Genomic DNA, 25193 nt, shown 5'->3' on the forward strand with positions numbered 1-25193 from the left:
TAATTCATCAATATTTCCCATATGGCATAGTTTTCTAGTTGCTATACATGAATACATTGATCAGGAATAACATTATGGCCAACTGCCTAAACACTTTTGCTGCCAAAACACTCCTGATCTATTAACTTCTTCAGCAATTTGAGCTACAGGAGCTCGTCTGTTGGATCGGACCACACGGACCAGCCTTCACTCCCTAGTGCAATTAATGAGCCTTGGCCTCCCATGACCCTGTCGCTGGTTCACCATTGTTCCTTCTTTGGACCAATTTTGATAGATTCTGACCACTGTGGACCAGGAACACCAAACAAGATCTGCAGTTTTAAAGATGCTCGGACCCAGTCGTCTAGAAGTCACAATTTGTCCCTTGTCAAACTCGCTCAAATCCTTACACTTGCCCATTTTTCCTGCTTCTAACAAGTCAACTTTGAGGACAAAATGTTCTCTTGCTGCCTAAAATATCCCACCCACTAACAGGTGCCATGATGAAGAGATAATCCGTGTTATTCACTTCACTGGTCACGATGTTAGAATGTTATGATGTTATGTCTGATCTGTGTATTTCCTGGAGACTGATCCCCTGTGATAGTCATGAACAATGTAGCGCTTTTAACTGTTTTTACGCTTGATGAGAACGAAATCCTGAAAGTCAATACCTACTAAATCAGATTACGCTTTGGCAAGGCTCAAATGGGCCGCAGTCTCTCCTTAATCAAGAGTGTAACGACATTCTGTGATATAATGCACTTAAAATAGCTTTCGGACGAGCGGCGCAATCGATTCGTGGCACCCCGGTGCTTAAATTTCATTTATCCTGAACGACCTGTAATGGAGCACTCGGAGCACATTTGAAATGTCAGGCTATCAGATTGGCCAAGAAACCAAAGCGACAACCACATCCTAATAGGGAAAAAAAAAATCAATATTCATATATTGTAGTTCATGGCATGTGTATGTAAATGAGTGTAAAAGTGCTGTAAAGTACCTTCAGACCAAGATTTAGCTCTTTTAGCGAGCGCTTGATCTCCCGAGTCAGGACGTTCATACGCTCACACTCTTGCAGGGCCACTACAACATACGGACTCCTCTCCTCCACCTTTCCCATCAGCTCTGTCATGTTAAACTCTTCTGGAAGCTTCTCAAGGAACTCATCTAGGACCGTTTTTACCTTTAACATGGAAATGTTCCGGTAAGCAAGTGAAGCACAATTCTCTTTTACACACACACAAAAAAAAAAGCATTAAACAGTAGAAGTTCGTCTTCTCTTGAACATCAAGTTCACCTGAACTCCATAGAGGAAGTGGATAACAATCAATATCGTGCAGAAAAAAAAAAGACCCATTTGTTTCTGTCACTTGTGTGACCTGTTTAATGCGAAATGGTGATTGCTGACAAATCCCAATCTCTTTACCTCAAAAAGGTCAGCTGTCATAATGCATCCAGACACACTTCCACAGCACCCATATCTAATCTTTTAAATGTCACAGCGAACCGAACCGAGCTTGCTTTTGGAGAATTAGCTCCACTTAACCTCTCCAGACAGAACTGGGGGCTCCATTTCGCTGCATTAAAACGGGGCCGGACGTGACAGCATAATGAAGCTGACCCTTTTAAGGGTCGACGACCCTAGTGAGAGACAATATAGCAAATAGGATCCCGTCGATTTTTATCAACTGATGCCTGGGTATAAATAGAGGCCGTGACATACGGCGATGAAGATGAAGTGCGACTAATGGCTAATAACGGGTACAGATCGCAATGGGGGGGTGGACCTGACTAGAAAATTACAGCTAGGGATGTGCTATAACTGAGGCCGACACATTAAAGATACATATGAAGAAGCTACCGGTGTGATCCGATTCGATTCAACACAATGCGATTCAATTCAATAGGATTCAGTGGAAAACTTGGCTTCAGACAGACAGAAGTTCCTTCTAATTAAATAAAAAACAGACGTTCTTTTCCTGGTCTGTCTCCAGGAAGATGCAGCTCTACCTCTGCCATGGTAATCTGTATTCTATGTGATTCTCAGGACACGCCTCGGTCTCCGTCACATCACATCGTTAACCTTTTATGCGAACGACAATCTGTGAATCTTTTCATCACTAGTGCATTACCATTGTATTACTGAGAGCTGTGTAGGAAAACTCAAAGAAACCCTCTAATAGAAGGATGTACGAGTACCTTCTCATCTCGTGAGGTCCCGCTTCCTTCGCCGGAGCCGCCGTCTCTGGGTTGCATCTCGAGAACGGTGCGGAAGAGTTTCTCTGACGTCTGAGTCAAAAAGCCGATCTCAGCGTTGGTGTGGAGGCCGTACAGATAGGGCGACTCTGCGGGCAGTGCCTCGTCGATGTACTGAGAGAAAAAAAACAACAACCAGCAAAAAAAAATGAGCATTTGTGTAATTCACAGGTACATTTCAGGAATCATGGATTAAATTGATCAAGAAGATTGCTCACTAATTTACCTGTTAGGAAGGTTATTGATATACATCCCACAGAAAGCAAACAATGACTTAATGAATGCTTTGGCAGGATCCCAAGGATTTAGTCTTGAGGATCATGACATCAAATTATGTGTGTAACATTCCATAAGCATTTGGACTTCTCAAAATCCCTAGCTAGTTTTGCTAGTTGGACCTACAATTTATGGACAAGTGTTTGTAGACACTTGATCATCGGATTTGTATATTCTTTTTAAACGTCCCATTCCAAAATTCCTCCACATTTGCTCTTAGAATAACCTTCACTCTTCTAGATTTTTCTTCTAGGTTTTACCAGATTTTGCAGTTTGCTTGTGGAGATTTAAGTACTGATGTAGGTGAGTTGAGGATAGGAGGTCGAGGTTGCAGTCCGTTTTCCAATTCATCCCAAAGGTGTTCAATTTAATTCAATTCAATTCAGCTTTACACAGATAATGTGGTGATAAAGAATGAATAAGCTGTTCTTTATAAGTGTACCTTTGCCCCTGATGAGCGAGCCGGTGGCGACTGTGGCAAGGAAAAACTCCCCGAGATGGCATAAGGAAAAAACCTTGAGAGGAACCAGACTCAAGAGGGAACCCATCCTCATCTGGGTTGCACCGAATGTCCATTTATTACAGATAAACGGTTGTGGGGTACAGTGATGTGATCAGAAGCATAGTCCTGAGTTAATGTAGCAGACTGTTGACATTAACTACAGTCCAAATCCATCCTCAAAGCTCCCGTTCTGACTCCGGAATTTCATGAAAAGGCGTGTTCAATAGGGTTGAGGTCGAAGCTACTCAGGACCTTCCTCTTTAAACCATGTAAAGCATATCTTCAAGGAGCTGGCTTTGAGCACACCATTATGCTGGAACATGTTGGGGTAAGAAACCACTACAATTGTTTTACACTGGTTATCTTTCAATATATACCAGGCACTAAGGCAAGTCCTTGCTGGCTGACACATGGTCAAATAGGCACTATTGAAAAACCTTTTGTATAACTAATTAGAAATATAGCCAATGCACTAACACACAGGCCATAATTATAATCGGAAGCTAGTCTGAGAGATGTATTGATAATTGCAGGAAAAACAAAGCTCTTGTCAAAGTAATGATGGTCTGCTGTATAAGAATATAATACAATTTTGGATAAAAGCAACTATGAGGCTGTGCATCTAGCTGCAAACGAAAAGAAAAAAGCTGCTGCTAAGATCAATACTAGTGTTTTTAACCACTCAGTAGTGTTTTTTGCTCATGACTTGAAGTCTAATGAGGGTAGAACAGCCCCAGTAAGTAAATCATTTGAACCGATCTTATCCAGCAGTGCCCCCTAAATCACAGGTAAGTCATTTTCCCTGATAAGGATTTAGAAACTAACTGTAGGGACACATAGACTTTACATACACAAACATGTCAGTACTGTTAAGAACATGCCTTAAGTATTTCTAAAAGGTTGGAAAAATGGCATGCACATTATGTCTTCAGCATAATGCAGTTAATTATTAATGAATTCATATGTTGGTGAGATGTCATGTGAATGGCTTAAGGAATTTAAGAAAGCTATCTGACAGTTGATGCAGTTTCATAAAATATAAGAGGAAGAAAAACAAACAACAACAACAATAGGGAAACCTTTATCACCTTCGCCTTCAGCAATGCAGTTTTTATCTTGGTGGTGTGTTTGGGGTCGTTATTATGTTAGAAAACTGAAAGTTTCTGAAGGGAGGGCATCATGTTCTGCTTCAGAATGTCACAGTACATGTTGGAATCCATGTTTCCCCTCAATGAACTGCAGCTCCCCAGTACCAGCAGCACTCATGCAGCCCCAGACCATGATGCTGCCACCACCATGCTTGACTGTAGGCAAGACACAATTACTTGGTCCTCCTCACCAGGGTGTCGCCACACATGCTGGACACCATCTGAGCCAAACAAGTTTATTTTAGTCTCATCAGACCATACTACATAGTTCCAATAATTCATGCTCTTGGACAGGTCATCTTCAGCAAACCGTTTGTGTGCTTTTTTCTGAGCCAGTTTTAGAACGGCCATGCAAACAGTCTTGTAGCAGCGTGCGGTGTGCGGTCTGAACACTGACAAGCGGACCTTCCACTTCTGCAACTTCTAAAGCAATGCTGCAGCACTCATGTGTCTGTTTTTTGAAGCAGCTTCTACACCTGACACACAACACGAGGACTCGACTTCTTTGATCGACCCTTGTGAGGCCTGTTCTGAGTGAGACCCGTTTTGGAAATCCTCTGTATGACCCCGGCCACTGTACTGTAACTTGGTTTCAGGATGTTTACTGATCTTAAAGCCTCAGCGTCTTCGTGGAGAGCAACAATTCGAATTCTCAAATCCTCAGAGAGTCTTTGCTATGAGGTGCCATGTTAAACATCCAGTGGTCAGTTTGAGAGAATTGTACTCAAAACACCAAATTTCAACTGGTCTAATACAAGATACACAAATTTGTATGGTGGCTTTGCATGATTACACAACATACAGCCTTTATCACTTAGGGTGTACTCACTAATTTTGACAATAATGTAGAGTTATTATCAGAGGACAGTAAATCTGTACTGCTATACAAGCTGCACATTGACTACTCTAAAATATATCCAAGTTTTATTTCTATAGTATTGTCCTTTAAGAAGATATACTAAAATGAGAGTTGCTGAAATGTGAGGGGTGTACTTACTTTTATGAGACACTGTAAATCTTATTGAACTGCTCTGGGATTAACTGGATCACAAGGTCAGAAAGAAATCTACTAGTTAAGAACACTCTTGGCATGTCAAAGTATTTCAGCTGATTGTTCGGAGTAACAAATCTTTATACTATTAAATGACCTAGTTTAATGCATATAAACCAAAGGAAAATACATATGTCTCTCGAAAACTCTACCCTCGTTCTTGAGTATAATTACACATATTTTCCTGCTTTTAGGAGAAGCCTATAGCCTAAATTTTGTCAACTGTAGTCCATTATTTCACCAGTATTTTAGCCCGATGTGCCTGATGTTCCAATAACCAGCCTTGCTGCAATTTTTTCCCTACAGTCATTTCTCTCTGCAAAAATAACTATAGCTCTTCAGGGATTTCTCACTTTCATTCGGTTTCTATGATAGAAAAATGGCAGGAGAAGCATTTACCTGGTGATAGCCGTTGTAATCCATGTTCCCAGGCAGTGGGAAGCCTGGGGCCAGGTACAGCTCCCCCTCCATCATCTCAGGCTTGATGAACTCCTCCAGGTAGGTGCGGCAGAGCCTGCGGTCCCAGTCGTCGGTGATGTGGCCACCGTACATTATCTCTCCAAAGAGGTAGCGAAGGTCGTCGTATGGCACCTGAACAAAAACGAAAACGCTGTTTTTTTCCCAATTTCCACTCTGGAGAGTTCGGTGGATCTTTAAGCTCAATTCTGATCTTCTAAGCAGTAAAGAGAGCTAGGTTGCACATCATAACCTGTGTACAATAAGGTTCGATTATCAAATGCCAATACCTTTTTATTACAAAAATAAATTGACCCTAATTTAAAATAAGTTGGTCTGTTGGACTGGACTGCGCAAAATGTCAATAAAACAGAATGCGATGATTTGCAAATCTCATAAATCCATATTCTGTTCACAATAAAAAAAAAATAAAAAAACATACTGTAATAAGCTACATGTATAGTGGTATTTATGTATGTACTTTTGGGGTCACCAATATCTAGAACCAAATTCCTGGTGTGTGTCAACACATTTGGCCAATAAACCTGATTCTGATTCCGGGGAAAGGTCTAGACTGCAGGCAGGTCAGTTTAGCACCCGGACTCTTCTACTACAAAGCCATGCTATTGCTCAAACATGCAACTTTCCCTGAAAAAGACATTTTCTGGATGAAAGCATTTGTTGCTCTAAAACCTGTAAATACCGTTCAGCATTGATGGAGCCTTTCCAAATGTGTAAACTGCCTATTCCAGTCTAATATCATCAGAGATGCGGCTTTTTGAACTGAGCGCTGATAACAAGCCTCAGTTTGAATATGGATGATCCACTGTGGCGACCCCTAATGGGAGAAGCCGAAAGAAAGTTTTTTATTGGAATTAGGGTTGTACATATACATTCCCTTCACCTGAGCTAGGAGACCCGAACCTGTTCTTGTGCTCCATGAAGATATGCTTTACATGGATTGGAGTGAAAGAACCTGAGTTTCTGCTATAAAGCTCCGACCTCAACCGTACTGAACACCTTCAAGATGAATGGGAATGCTGACTGCACCCCAGACCTCCTCACCCTCACTACATCAGAAACGGACTTTACTAACACCCTTGTTTCTGTATAAGCACAAATCTCCACAAGCTCACTCTAAAATCTAGTAGAACATCTCCCCAGAAGAGTGGTGGTTATTATAACAGCAAACGGGGACTAAATGTGGAATAAGATGTTCAAAAAGCACATCAGATGTTCACAAACCTTTGTCCCTATAGTGTACCTATATTTAGCGTACTCTTATACTTTGCTCTTATACTTTGTTTCGCCTTGTTTCTCCATCAGTTTCTGGAAATGTACAGCAAATTAATTCATGTGAATTAATAAAACGTTAGAAGGACCCAAATTGTGCTTTAAATCCAGTGTATTAAGAGAAAACTATAAAAAATTTAGCATAACAGTCCTTAATTATACTCTATGCACAGCACTGCCCTCTATTACAAAGTCCATCACCACTGACAATTTGATAACCACAATGTGTCATTTGAACTTTAGATACGTTCAAGTTCGAATTAAAACCCAGATGAAGACTAATTAAGGAATTAAAATTATAATCGCAGGCATTACAACAATATATAGATATAGTCAGAGTTATTGATTTTCATGCCACATTTGTATAGTGTTAATATCTTGGGCAATTGTGTGCAATAATTTCAGTGCAATAATAATAATGTTTTACATGTGCAATAACTTGTATAAGTATAATTGTAGTCTGTAGTCTGTCGGCCCTTAACACTCAAGTGCTTAGCTGTTCAGTATAACTGAGATAATTGTAAGTCGTATTGGATAAATGCCATAAATAACCTCTATGCTAACCGCTCATGTTTTATCTTATTTTCTAATTACTTTTATTACATTATATTTATTTATAGTTCCTTTAATTTAATGCGCAATTTTCATCAGGTGACGTTTCACAGCGGGTTGTATTCTGTATATAACTGTGTTCGTGACAAATAAAATCTTGAATCAGTACAATTGCTGGATCAAGTGATTTCATGAGCACCTACATAATAATAATTATTATTATTGTTCATTATTATTATTGTTCTCTTTGCGTTGTGATGAATGTAATGAATCATTACAATTTTCTTTCAGCTTTTTTTTCTTTCTGCTTTCTTTTTCCACTTTGCATTCCTCCCCCTTTATTATTTTTTTATTTGCAGGATTAAAAGCAACCCTTATGTCTAAAGGTTCTCAGTTGACTCGAGTGTATTTTCTCAGCTAAAATCTGGCAACCTCAGAGACACAATCCACATGTAATGGGCTGTGATATTCTATACAGAATCCTTCATTAATGAATCAATAGTATCATCCATTTGAAATGAAAGCAATTTGTAGTTATAATGTGAATGTTGGTCAGCTTACCTTCCAGATTCCTGTAGGAAAGCGTGTTTATAACAAAAAAGAGAAATAAACATCGTTAGTAGTATGTGTGATAAAATTGCTAATATGCTACACACATATTAGTGTTTCATAACCTCCATTTAGTATCTGTTGATATATTAAGCTTTGAAGAAAGGACAATAAATGAAAAATTATACGTTTTTGCTATTGAACAGCATTTAAAGGGAGGAAGAATACCGGTCCAAGTTTCTCACTGACTTCTCGACTCAAATCTGGTGTAAAACTCGGGCGATTTTAACATTCGTTAGAGGCCGCTCAGAAAATCAACCTCAGCGGCAGCATAAGCCGACCTTAAATACGAGTAACGTTCCTTTGTTTAAATATTGACATAGCCTTTGGAGAGAGAGAGAGAGAGAGAGAGAGAGAGAGAGAGTCAGAAACACTAAATGAGCTTGGCAGGTTTTTGGATATCCATGGAGACGAAAAAAGAAAAAAAAAGAAAAAGAAATATTATATATATATATATATATATATATATATATATATATATATATATATATATAAAAAATAGATTTTATTTAAATTCCAAATGTAGGTTCGGGATCATGTGCATTTCCAAAATGTAGCTCCTAAAACCTTCAATATACACTGAGTATAGATATGAACCGCTTTAAGTGTAATACGTTGGTTGCAAAATTGCTGCAATAATTAATCATACGCTATTAATCAGCTATGAATTGATATCGAATGCAGACCACCCCTTATAATGAAGTGTTCCCAAAAATGTCATCTATTGCAGAACGGAACAAAATAGTTTATTTATTGTTTATGATAAAAAGGGATCGGGTTTCAATAGAAACTTACCATTAGATTATTATGGACTGCATACATGAAATTAATGGGACATCAGACATTTTCCAGCCATATGATGTCTTTGGTGGACATGTGGTGGAAGTAAAAAGTTTCCCTTTGCTTGAACTAGGAGAGTCAAACCTGCTCCAGCATGACAATGTGCACAGAGATCCATAAAGATATGGAGGAAGTGGTAGATCGGTGGTTAAGGCTCTGGGTTACTGATCGGAAGCTGCCAATCTTCGGCGCTTTAACCGTAGCCCTTAACCTTACAGTATGTATCATGGCTGACCCTGCACTGACCCTTGGCTGAAAATACAAAGAAAGATCTGCATTGTGTGAAGTTCATATGACCTCTGTTAATTGAGTTGGAATAAGAGATCTTGAGTGGCCTGCTATGGGGCTCCGACCTCAACCCTACTGAATACCTTTGAAACGAGTTGGAACGCTGACTGTTATTATAACAGCGAATGGGGACTTAATGCAGAGTAGGATGTTTAAAATACCAATTTTATGGGCAGGTGTTCAACAAATTTAGCTCATATAGTGTGTATATACCTCCTGTTAAAAATGGCTGCCTCTGGGCTCCTCTAGCAGCAATTCATGCCTGAGCTCTTGCTGTGTCTAATGCGATTAAGCTAATATGTACAGTCCGGCACACAGCTGACAGATGAAGTGCTTTTCTAGGTAAGAGGTGTAAAATATGAGCTCTTTGGGGATGTCGGATGAAGTAGGGGAGGGATACTCAGGCTGCATGGCAATCTACCAGGCTCGGAAGCTGAACGCAACACTCGTTACTGGATGTCTGTTTTTTGCCGATTACACAAATGATTTAATTGTAGCGTGAATGCAATATCCGAAAACCAATCGGCGCTACGAAGACTAGAGTTTTTTCAAGTGCGGCTAATGGAAACGCGGTTTTGGTCGCGTATAAGCGACCCCTTATACGGCGTTGGGTAGTAAAAAAATAAAGGCCAGCGCTTTTTCGATTTGGAGTGGGCTGGTGCGTGGGTAGAGAAGGGTAATTTCACCAGCTTCAGCAAAAAGTCTGACTCGCTTTTCTGCACGCAGGGCATATGTCAACAAGCCTTGTTTTTAACCTTCTTTCATATTCGCTCGTTCTTCCACACTTCCCCCCACCCCCGCTCTTCGCTTCCTGTGCCAAATCCGTTTGTGGCGCGGCTGACCGAGGCGCTCGCTCCTCACCTTGCTGTTGGCCTCCAGGTAGTTGTAGAGGACGTTGACTGAGATGGTGAGGTCTCCGGTGTTGAACGGATAGCTCCTGTTCCAGCCTTGAGGCCCGAACTTTCGCCGCTCGGCCACCACGGCGTGGAAGTAGCACAGGGCAAACAGGATGCCTTTAAACTCGTTTTCGCGTGCACACATCTCCAGCGTGTCCTGGAAAAAAAAAAAAAAACAGCACGTGTTTAGAGGAAATTAGTAGTGAAGACAAATTGTAACTTCCTCCCAAATGACATGCGATCGAGAGCGTTTATCCATGAATTGTTTGAACATATCTACAAATTGTGGTAATTGTTTATGATTTTAGTAATTTTAATAATTTATTTAATTCTCTATACAATACTGATAACAATACAAATACCAGTAGCAAGCCATCAGAATCAATTTCAGGTTAGAGTGTCTATCCAATCAGATTTCAGCAGTCACATCACATGCAGAAATAAACAGCCTCTTAGTACATTCAAATCCGTGTTGCTTGAACCAATCAGATTGCGGCTTACTGACTCCAAGGCCATCTAGAAGGCGTCCAAACGTGTCAGCATTTTCACAGAACTCACATCGTCAGAATTTGCAAACCACATCTGTAGCTGTTCAAAAGCTCAAATATATTCGTGTGGATTTAATAGCTGTTTTTGTCATTCCACAATAACTGACAGGGAAATTGATCTGGCTACACTTTTTAGAAGACTAAATTATCGAGAAAAGCTGGACATCATGAGGAAAAGTGTTCAAAAGCTGTCGTTGAAAAGCATGAAAAAATTGCTAGTGTGGAAAAAATTGCTAGCGTAGAAACATTGCTAGTGTAGAAAAATTGCTAGCATGGAAAAATTGCTAGCATGGAAAAAATTGCTAGCGTAGAGAAATTGCTAGCATGGAAAAAATTGCTAGCGTACAAACATTGCTAGCATAGAAAAATTGCTAGCATGGAAAAAATTGCTAGCGTAGAAATATTGCTAGCATGGAAAAAGTGCTAGCGAAGAAACATTGCTAGCGTAGAAAAATTGCTAGCATGGAAAAAATTTGCTAGTGTAGAAAAATTGCTAGCATGAAAAAATTGCTAATCTCGTAAATCAATTTTATGGGGTTAACATCTAAACTAGCGATGATGTATGTGGGCTGGTGCAGCTGTGGCTACAGTGAAAGGAGACTTGTTAAATTATCAGAACGTGGGTATTAGGTTTCTTGCTTTAGTGATGCCATTCATTCACACTGTATGAGATACAGGTCTGTTATGCGGCACCCTTTTTCGGTAATATTGATGTTTTTGGCATCATAGCGATGCTATAAAGAGGTGGATTGATTTAGGCACGGACAAATACATTCATAGAAATACAGTTATTGTTGCTATTTTTTAAATAATTTGAATAATATTGTGGTGATAATTGAACCGACTCTCTAATTTCCATCACAGCTCCCAGCAAAGCCAATTTTATTTGCACAGGCAAGCGATAGGACCAGATCCAATCAATTCTGAGCTGCTTTTTTTTTTTTTTTTTTTGTTATCGCTTATCAGTGTGCTTAACAATCCTGCTTTTTTCCCCACAGCTCACTATAAAGATGACTCTAATGAGAAATTCAGCGAAGAGGTGAGCGTGAAAATAAAACAAATGGCAACTGGTCTCACAGGAAATCGGCTCAAACGGACATTGGAGAAACGGCGTTTAAACGAGGAGGGCCTCCTCTACAGGCTTCATGCGGCGCAGGATATAGGCGACTTAGTATGTCGGACACGAGAGCTCGACTAAAGGCGGAGTTATGCAGCCTCTCATTCAGACACATTAGGATTCCGAACACAGCAACACTGGGGTGAATACGACCGAAAGTACTGCATTCCTCCTCTAGCGCACACGGCTGAGAGCTGAGAAAGTGCCACCTTTTCCTGAAGTAAAAATTCGTAGAAATTCATAATAATAATAATAATAATAATAATAATAATAATAATATTAATAATCATTTCTGTTAATAATAATATAAATACATATCAGAAAGATGTCCTTGTGAGGAACTGCAGCACTGTTACTGCTGGAGCATGGCATTACAAGAAAGACATTATATGGCAATTATTATCCACAAGGACCAAATATATCTATATGCAGCGCCTTGAAAGTTCGGATTTATTTATTATTTTGCATAATTGTCACAAACAATTCAGATCGTCAAGCACATTTCAGTATAACACAACAATAACCAAAGTGAATACAGTTTTTAAATGATGTTTTGTTTATTAAGGCGGGAAAAAAGGTGTTCAAACCTGTCTGAACCTCTGATAAAAATAATGGGGTATTTCACGGATCTGTACTTTACTGAAGTATTTCCATTTGGAGAGACATTTGACTTAAACTACATTTCAAAGTCAAATCTCTTACTTTTCACTCAACTATTGTACATTTAGCAAAATCAGTCGTTCCGTTTTATTTATAAGCGGATAAAAATATGGACGATTTTTTTTTGTTTTGAAGTAGTGAAGTTGTACTTTCTTTGACGGTTTTGGGCTCATGATAATTTGAATAAATATCAAATCAGTGTTGGACTTATTTATATTAACTATTATTATTATGGTATTAATATTAACTATTAATAGATCAGTGTGCTGAGAGTCACATTAGAGTTTTTTTTCACATAAACTGAGTTCATTTAGCAACTGTAACAAAAATGATAATAGGAACATTATAGCTTAATTAAATCATAGTACTTTGAATACTTAAGTACAATTGAAGGAAATACTTTTGTAATTTTACTCAAGTGAAAGTTTAAACAGAGCACTTTTACTGGAGTAAAATTTGATCTACTGCATTTCTACTTTCTACTTTAACTCAAGTACATGGTTTGTGTACTTTAAGTTTAAATTGTGTAAGTTAAATTTTACTTGCCACATTTAGACCCGATTACTAGACCTGCTGAATCAAGAAAACACTTAAATAGATCCTGTCTGACAGAGTGAAACACACTGAAAGATCTCAAAAAAGCATGTATGTGTCTTGAAAATGTTACCATTTTCCATTGCTATTTTCAAGGCTTTGGGACTGCAGAGAACCACAGTGAGAGCCACTATGCTAAAATGGAGGAAACTTGGAACAGTGAATCTTCATAGAAGTGGACAAGGACTCGTCCAGGAGCTCATAAAAGAACCCATAACAACTTCTAAAGAACAACACGCCTCGCGTGCTCTTTTAAGATTCACCAATAAGGAAGAGACCGGGCAAAAATGGCAACCATGGAAAAGTTCAAAGGCAAAATTCACTGTTGACCAAAAAAAACAAAAAACATCTTGATTATAAATAAGATAATCTTATAAGCAAATATTATGTAGATTCATGAGATGCTTTTAGAAGGTGTTACAACTAAAACAACTAAAACAGCACTTCGTAAAAAGAAGATCATTTCAACAGTCAAACATGGTGGTGGTTTTGTAATGATCTGGGGCTGCTTTGAATGATGAAATCATCATGTGAAAACTCTGCATTAAGTATTATTCTCTTAGTGCAATATTAAAATGTGCTGAATGATCTACAGCATTTGTATGTGACAATATTTGAAATATAATTAAATATTAAAATAATTAGGAAAAAAATATTATTATTATTATTATTTTACAGCACTGTAAGCATCTAAATATTATTCATAATAAAATCCATAAAAAACTGTTATATCGTAAAGTGATGGTTTGCTTTCGGAAATGTATTTATTGCACATCAAAGGAAATATGTTAGTTTGAAAAATAGGGAAATGGCTAAATTCTATATATAAACATTAAATCATAATAACAGCAATAACAATTTTTACCAGAACATTCCAGTTCAATAAAAACTATACAAAAATGTCCCTGCTGTGAACAGTCATTGTTTAATTAAACATATTGGGGTCAGGTCTGTCTTGCTGAAAAGGTCGACGTTAAAGCAGTTGTCATTTCCCCCCGGTATTATTGCAGCTGCCTAAAACCGGTAAGTGCACTTGGGTCACGTTTTCCTTTTTTTTTTTCCTCCTATAAGCATCGATTTGCTTTCAAGGCTGCTGACAGGAAGTCATTTAACAGAGAAAAGCTACATGCTGCTATAGCGTTTTATCTGATTGATAACCATCAGCTCTGCAAGCAAAAAATGAGCTCTTGAGTAAAGGCTGGTACGACATGCAGAATTCAAATCATTAGTTATGACGAGATTCCCGAACCGTTTATTCGACTGTGATTATCAGGGCGATAAAGAGCAGCAGTCCAGAGGTTCTGTCTTGGAAATATGCTCAAAACAAACATCTGTAATTGGAACATGATGGAGAGAAACTCGCCGCTCCGTATGTTCCACGTGCACCAGATGTTCAAGTTTGCAAGTTTGTTTCTTTAGCGCTTTTCATGATAGACCTTGTCTAAAAGCAGCTTTACAGAACTTAAGAATGAAAGGAAATTAGGTTCCCTGGTGGTCTAGTCGTTAGGATGCGGCGCTCTCACCGCTGCGGCCCGGGTTCGATCCCCGGTCAGGGAACCAACCCCAGCCATTAGGGTTGCACAAGCCTTAGTGCCGGTCCCGAACCCGGATAAATGGGGAGGGTTGCATTAGAAAGGGCATCCAGCGTAAAAACATGTGCCAAATCAAACATGCGGATGGTCTGCTGTGGCGACCCCTAATGGGAGAAGCCTAAGAAAGTTTTAAGAATAAAAGGAAATTATGTGTGTAACACTGCAATGTTCCTTGTCTTGGACTACCTGGTTAAAGTTGTCCAAGGCTTTGTGTAGGTTGGCATGCATGCCCAGCGGTGGCTCATTGGTGATTTTGATAGAGTTCTCGAGGATGCCCTGCGGAATGATGTGACCCTCGGGAGAGGACGAAGGCTCGGCACTGATGAACACTCGGAAGTCCGGGCTGCTCACGTCACCGTGCTGCTCCAGCTTCTTCTCCAGAGTGCCCAGCCATTTGGCCACCAGGTGGATGTTCTGCAAACAAATCAAATCACACAGAATACAGATTAACATGGCAGAGGCAGAGCTGCATTTTCCTGGAGACAGAACAGAAAAGGAAAGTCTGGTTTTACTTCATATTTTTTTTTGCACTACAAAGGCCTGTTTGTGAGAGGGCCAGATGGCACTTAAGTAAATTGATGATTCGCTGTCTGTCTGAATCAAAGTATTAAAAATGAACTATCTGTACCATATTTAATTGAATAGCATCGTATTTTTTCCTTCGGATCATATTGCATTGAATCTCATTGTGTTGAATTGAACTGAAATCGCACCCCACTGCATCGTAATAGGGGGTGAATCTTATCGCATTACATTGGTAACTGCTTCATGTATCGTAGGCTATGCATCAAGATTTATTAGTTATGGAGATGCACATCTCATTTGCTGTTATAAACCTCCATTCTCCTAGTAGATGCACCACAAGAGTGTTAATAAAGTCAGCTATTAATAGACCAGATGATTTTATTAGGGTTGAGGTCAGATCTCCAAAGCAGGCCACTCAAGTTCGTCCAATCCAACCCATATAAACCATGTTATCATGGAGCTGGCTTTGTGCACAGGTTCATTGGCATGCAGGAACAGGTTTAGATCTTCTACTTAAATTAAAGGGAATGCTACACCATTCTATAAAACAGTGCAGCTTCAGCTTTGTGGTAAGAGTTTGTTGAAAAACCACATACTGGCTGTGAAAATCAGGAGTCCCTTTTGTTCACATAGTGTATCTTGAGTATACTGTACACGTGTAGCCCATTACTATTATTAAAATGATGACCTGACAACCGGATACTTTGTTTACAGACTGGACAATGGCACAGAGGACGATCCTGAATGAACCATCCGGCTGAGCGGTTCCGCTAACTGCAGGCCCTAAAGTGCTCATTCTGCTTTCGCTCGGAATAGAAATGAGCCAGGTCTTAGCGTAGGCATGCCGGGGTGTGAACTGAATACTGATCCGGTGACGGTGACTCTGCAAAGACGTCTGCTAATTTCGATGTACAGCAAAAGGTGTCTGTTGTCTTTTTTTTAGACGGAACAGCACTTAAACACGCTGAATACACAAACCAAGTCGGTAAGAGATTCGCATTCATGGCGATGGAAAGGCTGGAAAAACATTCAGAAAAAAAACACCAACTGCGAACTCGTCAGAGCAAATGAAAGCATTGTTTCAAAAGGCCACGCGTTGACAGAGAGCAAAGTGAAAACGAGATCACGCGATCGAGAAAGTGCCGACCCTCGATGTTCTCGGCACTCGGAAGACGTTATCCGCGGCGTCGGAGAAGTGGTGTTTTGATTGCTGTTAACAACGCTTACTCGCTGTTATTGCGCGTCATTGCGGCTTCGCCAGCACGCAGAGTGTGTCCTTTTCCCCGAGTTTTTTTTTTCCACCTTCCCCTGGCTAAACACGTCGGCTTATCAGGCGCTCGCCCAGCAGGGAGACGCCACATCTGCGCTGTCTGCATTCGTGGAAGAGGAGATGTGTCGGAGTTTGCAATCAGCGGCTTTGGAGCCGTATGAAGTGATTATACAATTACTGTGTCTGATTCATTAGGCACAACCTGTTAACAACATAATTAAATAATCAGGAGAGGGGAGGGGCGGGGGTGCTGTCAGAACAGAACTTGGGCGTCGGAATCAAATGACAGCTTCGACTAACGGCGTGTTTTTTTGGCGTTCGAACTGGCATCCGGATGCCAACATGATAATTGACGACGCGGTCTGAGAGGAAACCGCGATGTCGCCTCCTTTCCTCGGAAAACCTTTCACTTAAAGTGGAATGCCGCCAAGGCTGCCTTTTTCTCCGATAATGGGTTTCTCCTGCCCTGAGCTAGCTGACCTTGTCCTTTCTGATGCGCTTATATACGCTGCTCATCGTAGGCCTTTAAGAGTACATTTCACAACAACGAGGCAGAGGTTGGGGTGCTTGGGGAAGCGTGGTTTAGCCGGTTTAGGTCACTTGATTCCCAAGACTGTGGATTTTCTCTTCCAATCTCTGCAATTGATTGCCTCGCCACAGCAAGTGGATTTCTGCATTTTGCTCGACCGGGCTCTGTGTGCTGCAATATAATTAACCTTCACTGAAGGGGAACTTTCCATTGACCCACTGAGCTTTCTTGAACTATTTTTCCTTTTTTTTTTTCTTCTGTGGAACAGATGGATGGTAGAATGGGCAGTTCGTGCGTTGAGAGTAGTGTCGGACGCTCTCTTACGGGAGGGCGAAGAGAACGGGACGCGCCGTTCGGCAATGTTCTGCAGAAGTAATTAAACGCACGCTAGTCTTTTGGTGAGAGGTCCCTAAAGTACACCCCGTGCAGAAGCTTGCGGATTTTAAAGAAAGAATGCTGTTGCCGATTCCAATACCAGCCATTAGGAATTTAGTACTGGTGCTTTCTTCGAAGTAAAAATGCGGTCCTGTCGCGAGGAGATACGGCGATGTAATCCATCTGTATGGATGCACTCTGCATTTCGTTCGCCGTTACCCCGGTATTTATCTGAACCCCCCCCCACCTCAGCAAATTACCAATTCAAGGCAGCCTTTTCTTAGCATGCTGATCCTTTTGTCTGTCGAACCATATGCATTTGGCAAATATGTCATTTTTCAATAGCGCTTGGAAGGATTCCAAACTAATACCCGTAATAAGCAGCTGGGCAGGAGAGCGGAGAGTGTTTTCACACTGACATTTGGATGGAGTAGAAGCAACCTAATAGACTCATTAGTAGAGTACGTCTCTCTCCCTGGGGTTGGGCCATCATGCTGGCTTGGAGTAAGGACACATTCCTCTCCCCTACTATTCTGGCACACCAAATGAGTCATTAATCACTAGAAAGGAAGCCTGGGCGACACACACACACACAGTGCTGACCAAGACATTAGCATACTTACAACTCATAACCGAATTCCCATGGCGAGGTGGCTGCTGATCCCCTAAATGCAGGTTAACTGCTCTTAAAAAGGGCAACAGGAAGTGGATTTCTTTTTGGGGGGGATGTACAGTAAAAGTGAGTTGAAACAACCAAACCTGTGCTTTTACCTGTAATATTACCCAATGGCCTTCACGTGCTGCTTGGTCCAAAGCTTTTTCAGCCACCACCTCCTGGCCTTGGCCAAGAGACACGTTGTGGAAGTTCCGGTTGTCGAACGTGTAGCCGAGCTTCCGACCTGCAAAGACGCATATTCATTCAGCAGCTGCTTTACGCATTTCACATGTACACAGTCGGTATAATTACGATCGTCGAAGGATCTCTCTTTGTGGACCAATTGATTGCGGTGCACTTGGTTCGGTGCCAATGATTCGATTAGTCACACTGGTGCGTGCTCACAAACACACACACACCTATGCCTGATCGATCCCAACACTCCTTGTAAGAGCCTCGTAAGAAATTCCCCTTTTCGCAAGATGCACTGACAACCAGAGGGGGCCTCCTGATGCATCTATTTTCTTTACTTTTTTTTTTGCAAACTGAAACATCTCCCGGAACAGCAGTCGATCAGGCAGCGTGGATTTAAACATGAGGCCATTAAAAAGTTTCGTCTCAAAACTGTCAAGCGAAAGGAAAAAGTCTGAAAAAGCAACTGTACCGTGTTTCTCCACGTCCTTCAGTGGATCGACTCCAGGAGAGAGGATGAAAAACATGGGCGTGGCCGCTCCCGATTCTTCAAAGGAGGCGGCGAAGTCTACCGAGCGACTCATCACGTACTTGCTGCCCAGCTTTTCCTCCACAAAATCTCTATCCGGGGAAGCAAGAGAAAGGACTTTTATTCAGAGAGATACGTTAGAAACAAGCTGTTTGCCCACACTGTTAGTTGCATACGGAGCATTTACACAGGGGGGAAAATTCTGTCCATAATGTTTTATTTAATTTTTGTTTATTCATTTTGTTTCTAGGAGCAGATCAACAGACTTTACACACTTAATGCTGTTTTTCGGGTAGAACCTCAGCCAATGACATTACTTCCATAAAGTATTATACGCACAATATTTCCAAAAGTATTGGGTCACTTGACCTTTCCTGCTATATGTCGTTCTTTTCTAAACTGTTACTACAAAGCTGGAGGCACTCAAATGTATTTGTATTTAATTCTATCTATCTATCTATCTATCTATCTATCTATCTGTCTGTCTGTCTGTCTGTCTGTCTGTCTGTCTGTCTGTCTGTCTGTCTGTCTATCTATCTGTCTATCTATCTATCTATCTATCTATCTATATATCTGTCCTGTCTGTCTGTCTGTCTATCTATATATCTATCTATCTACCTACCCTGTCTGTCTGTCTGTCTGTCTGTCTGTGTCTGTCTGTGTGTGTCTGTCTGTCTGTCTATCATGTCTGTCTATCTATCATGTCTATCATGTCTATCATGTCTATCATGTCTATCTATCTATCTATCTATCTATCTATCTATCTATCTATCTTTGTGAATATATAGATAGATAGATAGATAGATAGATAGATAGATAGATAGATAGATAGATAGATAGATAGATAGATAGATAGATATGAATCTTTGTGAAGACCTAACCAATATTTTTAATTATTGTTAAGTCCCCATTTGGTGGTTTCTATGTTTTACACACCACGCCAAATACTCAAATGTGGGGAAGATCTTGTAAACAGCATCACCGCACAATTATTGCCAATAGTGACACAATCTACCAGCTCTGCACCGGAAGTAACTAAGCTTGCTGGGAAATGCTTGTGTGCAGAGTATTCTGTATGCTTACTCATCCATGCCTGCAGAAACCCAGCGATATTTATTACAGCCTCCAGCCAGCTAATCCCAATTCTCCAGCCTCTGACAGCCTGAGTCATGCAGCTGGTGTACACAAAGCTCAAGCCAGATAAGAGTAAATAATCAAGGTTTTACAGACTGTGCAACGATGACATGGTCAGAATCAAATCTGTTTTGCTAATGAATTCCTTGTCGATCAAATAGCTCGACGGTTAATCGGCGAGCGAACCGACCTGACGGCATACGTCATCCTGTCGGGCCGCAGCGCTCGCATCATGCACAGCCTCTGCAGTGAGCTCTTGTTCTTCCACTCCTGAGGGAATTTCTCTTTCTCGGACACTCGGACTCCACAAACTTCTTCCAGCGCTTTGCTGAGCCCTCAATGTCCCGGTCCAGGTTACGAAATTCGTCCATCATACAAAGTGCCTGAGACGAGGAAAAAACATATAATAGCCAGTTTTAATGAGATTTCTTGGCTCCAATAAATGATTTTTGAACTCCAATGATTTATTTATTTTATTATTATTAGTTCATTCTTAATATTAAGACACATTGATGAACCTGCACGATACGATCTATTTATAAGTACACGACTTATGTGTAGTTTTGTTGGGGATTGTAATAGATGGTAATAAAACATGCATGATTGTGGGATTATTTTGTGCTTTGTGGGAAGTTACGACTGAGACACAAATGTAATCGCTTTCGAAGACTGAAAAATGGATCCCAAACAACATTCAATACACATTATTATTTCATTTTTTTAAACTTAAAAAAAAAAAAAAAGAAACATTAGGTTCATAGGAAATATAGATAGGAGATTTCATAGGGAAATGTGGACTAGGGGGAAAAAAAAGGCATTTCCGCATTTTGACTCGAATAAAAAATTTGTGAAAAGTATTCTCCCAGTACTTCAACTAGGAGACCCAAACCTGTTCCAGCATGACAATGCCCATGTGCACAAAGTCAGCTCTATGAAGATATACTTTACATGGAGTTGGAGTGGAAGCTCTTGAGTGGCCTGCTATAGAGCTCTGACCTCAATTCCTATTGAACACCTGAACTGGAACCCTGACTGCACCCCAGACATTCCTTACTCTACATCAGCACCTTCACTAACACCCTTGTGGCTGATTGAGCACAAATCTTCAACATCTGGAACATCTTCACAGAGGAGTGGAGGTTATTAGCACATACAAGTAGATAGATAGATAGATAGATAGATAGATAGATAGATAGATAGATAGATAGATAGATAGATAGATAGATGGATGGATGGATGGATGGATGGATGGATGGACGGACGGACGGACGGACGGACGGACGGACGGACGGACGGACGGACGGACAGACAGACAGACAGACAGACAGATAGAGTGTGCATTACAGTGCACCTACTAGTCATTCAAAATTTCACGGGTCCTAAGAATAAATGAAAGCACATTATACATTATAATACCTATAGATAGATAGATAGATAGATAGATAGATAGATAGATAGATAGATAGATAGATAGATAGATAGATAGATAGACAGACAGACAGACAGACAGACAGATAGACAGACAGACAGACAGACAGACAGACAGATAGATAGATAAATAAAGGTAGACAGACAGACAGATAGATAGACAGACAAGGTAGACAGATAGATACAGACAGATAGACAGATAGATACAGACAGACAGACAGACAGACAGACAGACAGACAGACAGACAGACAGACAGACAGACAGACAGACAGATAGATAGATAGATAGATAGATAGATAGATAGATAGATAGATAGACAGACAGATAGAGTGTGCATTACAGTGCACCTACTAGTCATAATAATTGCAGCGCATCGTATATTACATGCACGCAGGTGCCATAATTGCTGAATGAGCCTTGTCGAACTGCTTAAAAAAGAAAGAACAAAAAAAAAGACTGGCAACAAAAGAAGTCCCAGTGAGGTTTAGGGGTGGGTGTTTGGGTGTTAATTTAATATAATAGCAAAGCAAATTGTCTTTAGACTCTTTAAATTGCTGAGTAAACATTATCGAGTTTCTTCACAATGAAGAGTTGCAAAGTGCCGACGAAGCAAAAATAAAAGGGAAAGCCTTGGTATTGTGAAGTTCGTTCTAATTTAAGGTGGGCTCCAGATTTCTGATAGAAGATAAGAAAAGAAAAAAAAAAAAAAAGATAGATTGGAAAAAAAAGGAAGATTAAATAATTATTTGATCCCCTGATTTAGAAAGAAATGAACAGTCTATAAATTTTATAGTAGGTTTATTTTAACAAAAAGAAAGAATATTGAAGAAAAAAAATCCAGAAAAATAAATTAAATTGATATTATATAGAAATTAATTTGTATTTGATTGAGTAAAATAAGTATTTTATCCTGTACCAACCAGCAGAAATCCTGACCCCCACACACCCAAATTAGTCCTGTCTCTTTAAGAAAGAACCCCTAATATTAACTCATTATGTGTATAAAAGACACCAGTCACAAAATCAACCTCTTACATTTAAACCTCTCGACGTCAAAAGATTGCCCAAGGCTGGAATGGGCTACATGACCATCAGCAAGAAGCTTGGTGAGGAAAAGACCACTGTTGGAGCGATAATTAAAAAATGAAAGAAATACAAGATAAGTCGATTGCCCTCGTGCTGGAGCTCATACAAAATCTCACCTCATGAGTAAGCATGAGACACCAAGAAAAACGATTGGTAACACACTAAGCTCTCTCTACTCAAGAATGCACATGAACAGACCCGTTGTATGTTTGGAGGCAGAGAAATGCTGAATATGACCCTAAAAACACCATCCCCACTGTCAAACATTCTGCTCTGAGGTTGTTTCTCTGCTACAGGAAGACGTCACCACATGAACAGGGCCATGAACTGTAGAATCTTAGATAAGAACCTCCTGCCCTCAGCCAGAACGCTGTAGATGGGTCATGGATGGGTTCTCCAGCATGCCAGTGACCATAAAAATACCCCCAAGGCAACAATCTGAAGGTCTTGTAGCCCATTCCAGCCTTGTGCAGGTCTACAATATTGTCCCTGATGTTCTTTGGCAGCTCTTTGGTCTCGCCCATGGTGGTGGAGAGGTCTGAATTCCAGAGTTTGATTCTGTGACTGATGTCTTTTATACACATAACGGGATGATTTTACGAGAACTTTTCCAAAGGGACAGGACTAATTTGGGTTTTATTTTTTTATTTATCGATCAGATCTATCTGACTGTGTATATTTATCTATCATGTCTGTCTGTCTGTCTGTCTCTCTCTCTCTCTCTCTCTCTCTGTCTGTCTGTCTGTCTGTGTCCATCTATCTACCCTGTCTGTCTGTCTGTCTGTCTGTCTGTCTGTCTGTCTGTCTGCATCCATCTATGCATCCATCTATCTATCTATCTATCTATCTATCTATCTATCTATCTATCTATCTATCTATCTATCTATCTATCTATCTATCTATCTATCTATCTATCTATCTATGCATCTATCTATGCATCTATGCTTTGTTTCAGCAATTCTGTTACCCATGCCCTTTGCTGGGTTATAAATATGTACTGTGAAATCTATTAACAAACAAACAAACAAACACACACACACACACACACACACACACACACACACACACACACACACACACACACACACACACACACACACATATATATGTAGTATTTCACAAAAGACGGTACACCTCTCATTTCACTAGGTGATGTGCTATACCTTTATTATTTAGAAAGTGACTATTTGTTACTAATATTTGATATGAATATTGATTTCTTCTCGCTAAACTGTTTCTCGAGCGCGTTCTCTCCGCACCACTGCTGCTTGGTGACTGTGACGTATCGCATCACTAAGGAGACCGAGGCGTCTCCTGAGAGTCACATAGAATACAGATTAACATGGCAGAGGCAGAGCGGCATCTTTCTGCAGACAGAACAGTTTTGGAGTGCAGTCAGCGTTACAATTCGTATCTACGGTGTTTAACAGGGTTGAGATCTGAGCTGCATAGAAAGCCACTCAGGATCTTTAATTCCAACCCATGTAAAGCATATCTTCATGGAGCTGACTTTGTGCACAATGTTGGAACAAGTTAGGATCTCCTAGTTCAAGTGAATGGAACAATGTAATTCTACTGTATTCAAAGATGCCCTACGCAATTGTGATCTTCCAACAATGGAACTACATTCAGCTGGAAAACTGAGGCGTCCCAATATGTTTTTGGTGATATGGTGTAATATTTAGCTTTGATTTTATAGTAATTAATGCTGATGTTGTTCTTCTGGAAAGACAGTTTGAGCCTAAAAGCCGTTCGATTTAATCCAGTAGTTAATGCTGCAGTTCTTAAACACTCACACGGTGTTACTTTATATATAAAATCCGAAAAGCATAACGGCTAAATCAGGCATTACGAGGAGTTTGTGTGTCACAGCTGGCGGGATGGAGAGCCGAGAGAACGAAACCAGACTGGATCTGAGTGAAATATTCACATGCTTTGTACTTTCCAGTATGCTTTAGCTTGCTACTTATTATATTAGACAAGGGGGTAAAACTTTGCTCCGCGTCATCCCTAGGGGCACTAATGCTATGCTATGTGTCATGGTTGTTCCAAAAAATGGACAGCTAGACTGAGTCATGCATGAAGAACATGCAGGAAGAAAACACACACACACACACACACACACACACACACACACACACACACACACACACACACACACACACACACACACACTTTTCACACATACTCGACCTAAATGATGTAACTCTAATGCAATTCATCATCTAAGGTGCAATTGTACACATTTGACACTTTCTTTTACGACGAGTCTGATGCGCGTCTAATCTCCGGCGACGTTTTACCTTGATTCCTCCCCAGGAATGATGAGACAGGAAGTCGACGGGGGACGTTACACCAGGCTGGACGGGATACCTCAGCAGAAAATCTAGCTCATTAGTGTTGATTTCCTTATTCATCACTAAAATCTGTAGAGATGAGACAAGGAGAAAGAAAGCACACGAGATAAAAAAGGGAGGGAGGGAGATAAAGAAAACGAGGCGAAAGATGCTTATGAAGACTCCGACACATCGGACGGGAGAACAAAACTGCGCACCTGGAACGTGAGCTGCGCCGTGTACGTGAGCTTGTCGCATTCGAAAAGGCCGCGGGTGGTGTACTGGAAGACGGAGAACGTGAGGCTGTCGATCAGATTCAAAACGCGCTGCTTCAACACCTCGTCTGGGGCCGCCTTCATTACAGCTTTCTGGAATACCACACTGAAGGCCTGACAGTACACACACACACACACACACACACACACACACACACACACACACACACACACACACACACACCAAGCAAAGGAAAC

General features: G+C 40.5%; 1 protein-coding gene across 1 annotated transcript in view; it reads right to left on the bottom strand.

The window, feature by feature from the left end:
• dnah9 (dynein, axonemal, heavy chain 9) overlaps window positions 1-25193 on the bottom strand; it is a 141444-nt gene that overhangs the window by 4244 nt on the left and 112007 nt on the right. The window contains 11 exon segments of the mRNA XM_046853566.1: window positions 983-1165; window positions 2182-2352; window positions 5615-5806; window positions 10115-10306; window positions 14847-15074; window positions 18131-18258; window positions 18679-18827; window positions 20060-20159; window positions 20162-20252; window positions 24688-24810; window positions 24939-25109. Coding sequence (XP_046709522.1) covers window positions 983-1165; window positions 2182-2352; window positions 5615-5806; window positions 10115-10306; window positions 14847-15074; window positions 18131-18258; window positions 18679-18827; window positions 20060-20159; window positions 20162-20252; window positions 24688-24810; window positions 24939-25109 — 1728 coding nt within the window.

The sequence above is a fragment of the Silurus meridionalis genome, chromosome 7 (genome assembly GCF_014805685.1).
Source record: "Silurus meridionalis isolate SWU-2019-XX chromosome 7, ASM1480568v1, whole genome shotgun sequence".
Taxonomy (NCBI): Eukaryota; Metazoa; Chordata; class Actinopteri; order Siluriformes; family Siluridae; genus Silurus; species Silurus meridionalis.